The sequence below is a fragment of the Dicentrarchus labrax genome, unplaced genomic scaffold (genome assembly GCF_905237075.1).
Source record: "Dicentrarchus labrax unplaced genomic scaffold, dlabrax2021, whole genome shotgun sequence".
Classification (NCBI taxonomy): domain Eukaryota; kingdom Metazoa; phylum Chordata; class Actinopteri; family Moronidae; genus Dicentrarchus; species Dicentrarchus labrax.
In genome coordinates this window covers 715,638-721,526 of record NW_026136875.1, presented here as the reverse complement: position 1 = coordinate 721,526, position 5,889 = coordinate 715,638, and the positions used below count along the sequence as shown (strand labels likewise).

The 5,889-nt window shown below is 46.0% G+C and overlaps 1 protein-coding gene across 1 annotated transcript; it reads right to left on the bottom strand.

Moving 5' to 3' along the window:
• Window positions 1-282: 282 nt before the first annotated feature.
• On the bottom strand, window positions 283-1,955 carry nhp2 (NHP2 ribonucleoprotein homolog (yeast)). The gene is made up of 4 exons (XM_051394857.1): window positions 1,650-1,955; window positions 1,167-1,236; window positions 948-1,053; window positions 283-844 (listed from the first exon to the last, which is right to left on the bottom strand). The coding sequence occupies exons 1-4, from the start codon at window positions 1,825-1,827 to the stop codon at window positions 719-721; spliced, it is 480 nt and encodes a 159-aa protein (XP_051250817.1). The 5' UTR covers window positions 1,828-1,955; the 3' UTR covers window positions 283-718.
• Between the last annotated feature and the right edge of the window lie 3,934 nt (window positions 1,956-5,889).

Genomic DNA, 5,889 nt, shown 5'->3' with positions numbered 1-5,889 from the left:
CAGGTTTTCCAGGACGAAGGGAAATCTTTGAGTAAAACTGATATTAATGTAAAAACTGTAAAACACATTAATGTACTTTATACGCACATTAACAGCATACAGTCCTAATATTACTGTAAAATAAAGGAATATATTGTAGAATAATAGAATAATAAGATTATAAATAATCTTATTCTCCTGATTTAATTTAATAGTTTGTCTCTCTGTGAGTCCGAGCGAGGAGCTAACGGAGGATCCTTTAAAGTCAGTGTGATGTTGGAGAGAGAAAACGACGACGCAGAGTTTGTTTACTTTTACTTTAATTAGAAAACACAAAAACAAATATTCAACTCCAAAAAATAACAAAACTGTTAATGGAAACTGATCGAACAGGAAATATTAGAACTGAGAACCTCCAGCTGTCCGATCAATCAGTGCGATCAGTCCGATCAATCAGTCCGATCAATCAGTCCGATCAGTCTGATCAATCAGTCTGATAGTCCGATCAATCCGATCAATCGCCTGCACAACAGAAAGACCTCACTGTTACTGAAATACGACCCAATCTTTATTTAAACTCTGCTGGGAACAAAAACACTGACGTCCAGGACAGAGTTAGCCTAGCTTAGCACAAAGACTGGGAGCGGGTGGAAACTGCTAGCCTGCTGCGAAGAGGCACAAACATCCTTTAAAGAGTTCTTTATCCTGAGAGCTGCTCGCCGATCGGTCGGCGGCGCTCTCACAGCGGTTTGGGCAGACCCGAGACCTCCTGGGCGCACTCGTCGTACGCCTCCTGGTAGTCCTGGTGGGGTTTGATCAGGATCACGCAGGTCGGCCTCTTGGAGCCGGCAGACGAACCCAGATCCTGAAACCAGAGCGGGAAACGCTTTAATGTTAACTTGTGTCTCTGACGAGCGCTGACACTGCGCCCGGACCGCCGCCGCCCGCTGACCGCGCCGCACACTCACCACTTTAGACGGGATGTAGGCGTACGGCAGGCTCCGGTCCTCACACATTACCGGCAGGTGGCAGTAGACGTCGATGGGCAGCGTGTCACCGGCCAGAACCACGATCCTGCAGACACACAAACAAACAAACAAACAAACAAACAAACAAACATCAACATCATTCAGGTTTATTGAAGGTTTGTTTACATCACACTGAGGTTAAAAACATGGCCGACTCACCCTTTCTCTCCTTTGTTGATGAACTTCTGGACTTCTTTCACTCCTCGGCGGATGTTCTTCACTTTGGCAGCTGGACACAAAAAACCAGACTCCATTTAAAAAACACTCATTTTTAGATCAACATGTTGATTCATCGTGAATTCAGCAACAACAACAACAACAACAACAACAGACGTTTCTATGATACAATGAGGCCGAATTAATCACAAGAGCTTATCGATTCATATAAGATCTCATTTATTGATTATATATTAATATATATATTTATATATCGGGAATATCTGCTGACACACACGATGCGTTACATTCATCCTTTTTTAAACGCAGTTCTTTAACTTTAACACTACAGAGTGAATTCAATCACACACGTTATTTAATATCGATCTGCAGCTGAACTGATCACAATAATCGATCCACTCTCTCGTTAACTGACTTCGTTAAATCGCTGATAATTTGAATGGAGTTTGGTGCGGCGGTCTTCACCCTTTTTCACGCATTTGTAGAGTTTCTTGCTGAGTCTCTTGGAGGCCAGCGGCTGAGAGATCGGGTTCACGTTGGAGACCAAGTCCTGGTACGACCTCTCGGCCCCCCCCTCGGTGGCCCCCCCCTCGGTGGCTTCCTCCACGTCCGCAGAAACCTTCTCCTTCTTTGTCTTCGTCATTTCTGATCGAACTGAATTACTAATCGATACCCGTTGAGTTGTGATTGACTCCTGTTCGATCAGCACACCGCGCTGAGAGCAACACACGTGTTTGACTTCCTTCTTCTTCTTGTGTTTCCGGTGCAGGGAGCGCAGCGGCAGCGCCCCCAGCGGGCCGGAAGGCAACTTCTTCTTCTTCTTCCTTTATATTTGATTGGCTCATAGGGGCATTGCCGCCACCTACCGGACTGGAGTGGTAGACAGACCTCCTAATGCTGTCTCCTGTAACTGTTCCTACATTTCTCTCTGTCTGTCTGTCTTCTGTCTCTCTCTCTCTCTCTCTTTTCTCTCTCTCTCTTCTTCTCTCTTCTGTCTGTCTGTCTGTCTGTCTGTCTGTCTGTCTCTCTCTCTCTCTGTCTCGTCTGTCTCTCTAAAAATTTAAAATGGCTATTGTCATAAAGTTTTTAAAACTATTCAATCAAATCAAAACAAAGATATAAACATTATATTATTATATACAGTTTTTTTTTTTTTTTTTTTTTTTTTGTTTTTGTTTGTTTTTTGTTTGTTTTTTTTTTTTTTTGTCCTCAGTTGTGGCATTTAATACCTCCATTTATTTGTCCTCTCTCTCTCTCTCTCTCTCTCTCTGTCCTCTCTCTCTCTGTCCTCTCTGTCTCTCTCTCTCTCTCTCTCTCTGTCCTGTCCTCTCTCTCTCTCTCCTCTCTCTCTCTCTGTCTCTGTCCTCTGTCTCTCTCTCTCTGTCCTCTCTCTCTCTCTCTCTCTCTCTCTGTCCTCTGTCTCTCTCTCTCTCTGTCCTCTCTCTCTCTCTCTCTCTCCCTCTCTCTCTCTCTCTCTCCTCTGTCCTCTGTCTCTCTCTCTCTCTCTCTCTCCTTCTCTCTCTCTCTCTCTCTCTCTCTCTCTCTGTCCTCTCTCTCTCTCTCTCTCTGTCCCTCTCTCTCTCTCTCTCTGTCCTCTCTCTCCTCTTTCTCGTGAGGTTGTAGGTGAGTTGGATGAAGCAGGTAAATTAGCAGGTGAGCTGAGTGAGGGGAGCACAGTAGCTGAGGCTGAAGAGATGGAGGCCTGTGAGTCTGGGTGGGGGTCTGCTCCTCTTAAACAGCGCAGTAAGAGGAGAAGCATGTTGACCGTGGAGGTGGGTGGTAAAGCCGGACGTCTGGCCGGTAAACCGAGTGCTGCAGAGAACAGAGCAGCTCTATCTGACAGCAGTGACAGTGAAGGGTGTGTGTCTGACAGCAGTGACCTGTCTCACACAAAAGATAAGATCATCTGTTAGAGGCCTGTTTTTACCTGGTTTTAACAGTAGTGTTGTTTTATCTGCTTATGCTGACGATGTCGTTGTTTTTATCAAAGATCAACAGGATGTGTGTGTTTTAAATTCTGTAATCGGGAAGTTTTCTGTTGTGTCGGCTGCGAGGGTGAACTGGAGGAAGAGCGAGGCTCTTGCTGTTGGTGAATGGCGGGAGGGCCTCCCTGTTCTCCCTCAAAGCCTGATATGGAGAAGAGAAGGCTTAAAGTATCTCGGTATTTATCTCGGAAACAGCGACAATGGAAAGAAAAACTGGGAAAACATTTTAGAAAAAGTGGATAACAAACTGGCTAAGTGGAGGTGGCTTCACCCACAAATATCTTTTAGAGGGAGGGTCCTAATCTTAAACAACCTGGTGGCCTCCATGTTATGGCACCGGTTAGCCTGTCTGGACCCTCCAACAGGTCTCATTGCCCAGATTCAAGTGAAGATTGTCAATTTCTTCTGGAACAAATTGCACTGGATACCACAGTCTGTACTGTTTTTGTCCAGAGATGAGGGGGCCAGGGCCTGGTCCACCTGGCTAGCAGGACAGCCACCTTCAGGCTCCAGTTCATTCAAAAGTATCTGACTGGACCTGAAGATCTGGTGTGGAGAAAGGTGGCCAGCTTCATACTTAGGCGTGTCAATAACCTGGGGCTGGATGCTGCTCTGTTTTTAACTGATTTTAAATTCTTAAAGTTAGGTGGGTTGCCTCCTATTTTTTTTGGTTTTTTTTTTTTTTTTGTTTTTTTTTTTATTTAAAAAGGGGGGGGAGTGTAACTCTCTGCACTGGTTATTAAAGGAGCCTATAATCTGTGTGCAAAGATGGGCGTGTGCTGCAGCACTGTGCCTGGGCTGATGGGGGGTGCTGTGCAGCTCAAGAGTTGTCTGCCTCAAACAACTGATAGATGCAGCAGGACCAGAGCTCAAGATGTCCACTCTCTGGGCTCTGTGCTGGGGGTGCGCTCTGTCCGGCTGATGCAGAGGAGCCTAAGAGCTCTGGAGGAGGAGGCAGAGGGAAAGAAAGAAATTCTTTCTCCTAAAATGGGGGGGGGGGGGTTGGGCCGGACCCCACAGACCCTTATCCTGAGGTCTACTTTGACCTGGTTTCACAGAGCTCAGCGGCCCCCTCCTGAAAAAAAATTGGGGGGGGGGGGGGGGGGGGCCCCCGGAGAAAATTTTCCATGTTCCCTTTAAAAAAAAGAACTGGAGATCTCCAGTGGAGGATTTTACATGGTGCCATTGCCACCAATGCCTTTTTATCTGTTCTTAATCACAGTGTTGTAAAGGAGTGCCCATTCTGTGGACTGACTGAGAACATTTTCCATGTTTTTACTGAGTGCAGGAGATTGGCAGACATTTTTAACGTTTTAACTCGTGTTTTTAATCTATTTGGTGTTATTTTTACTGCCCCTGTTTTTATTTGTGGAGTTGTTTTTTAAAAAACAGAAAATGTAAAGTGTCGACTCCTAAACTTTTTAATTGGTGAGGCTAAAATGTCGATATACCTGACTCGTAGGGACAGACTGCAGGGTGGGCCGACCCTTGACCCTGTGACCCTGTGGAGGTACAATGTGAAGGCCAGACTGAGGCTGGAGTTTTGCTTCCACAGGGTCACAGGGAATACAGATGTGTTTGAGCAGCAGTGGGCTCATGAGGAGCTGTTGTGCCGGGTGACCGGTGGAGAGTTAAAGTTCACATCCTTCCATCCCCCCACAGACGCAACCTCGGAGTCATCTTTGACAATAACCTCTCCTTTGAACATCACATAAACTAAATCAGCAGAACTGCCTTCTTTCATCTCAAGAACATTGCCCATCTTTGCCCATCACTCTCCTTCTCTGCTGCTGAAACCCTCATCCACGCCTTCATCACCTCCAGAATCAACTACTGCAACAGCATCCTCTATGGTACACCATCCAAAACTCTGAATAAGCTACAGTACATCCAAAACTCCGCTGCACGTATGATCACCCACACCAGCACCTGTGATTACATCACTCCCGTCCTCCAGAACCTCCACTGGCTCCCAGTTCCACAGCGCATTCAGTTCAAAATCCTCCTCCTTACACACAAAGCCCTCCATAACCAGGCCCCTTCCTACCTCACTGACCTGCTCCATCGCCACAATCCATCCCGCAGCCTCCGCTCATCTGAAGCAAACCTTCTGACTCCACCACCCAGGACCAAGCACCGAACCTGGGGCGACAGAGCGTTCTCCGATGCTGCCCCCTCCCTCTGGAACTCTCTCCCCAAACCCATCCGTGACTGTACCGACCCTCCAACATTCAAATCACTGACAAAAACACACCTTTTTAAAATGGCTTTTAAAATCTAGCTCAGTCTAATGTGTTTTTAATGTATGTAATGGACTGTTTTATATTGTTCTACTGATCGATGTTCTTGTATTCTTCTTATATTATATTGTACAGTGTCTCTGAGTATTCAGAAAAGCGCTTTCTAAATAAAATGTATTATTATTTATTATTACATTTGCAAGCCAGCCTAAGCTCCAGAAGTTTGATTTGTCATGCTCTGAGCAGTCCTCTAGTATGGCCTTTGCTGGATGAGACCTTTTATGGCCCTGCAGATACACCCAGTATGCCAACATGAGCTTGGTCCTTCTTATTCTCAGAGGTTCTTCCCCTATCTCAACTTGCAGAGCTGCAACTGGAGAGGTCTTTAACGCCCCACTACATGGAGTCCTTTAGCCTGCTCCACATCCAGCTTCTTAAGGTGACTTTCTGCTGCTGACATATATGCAACACTCCCATAAT

Bases quoted from the DNA above. Each gene is read 5' to 3' on its own strand.
- nhp2 (XM_051394857.1), bottom strand. From the start codon at position 1,827: ATGACGAAGACAAAGAAGGAGAAGGTTTCTGCGGACGTGGAGGAAGCC. The intron at 1,237-1,649 runs GTGAAGACCGCC...TTTTGTGTCCAG, and splicing joins CTACAAATGCGTGAAAAAGG to CTGCCAAAGTGAAGAACATC. The intron at 845-947 runs GTGAGTGTGCGG...CTCTGGTTTCAG, and splicing joins CCTACATCCCGTCTAAAGTG to GATCTGGGTTCGTCTGCCGG.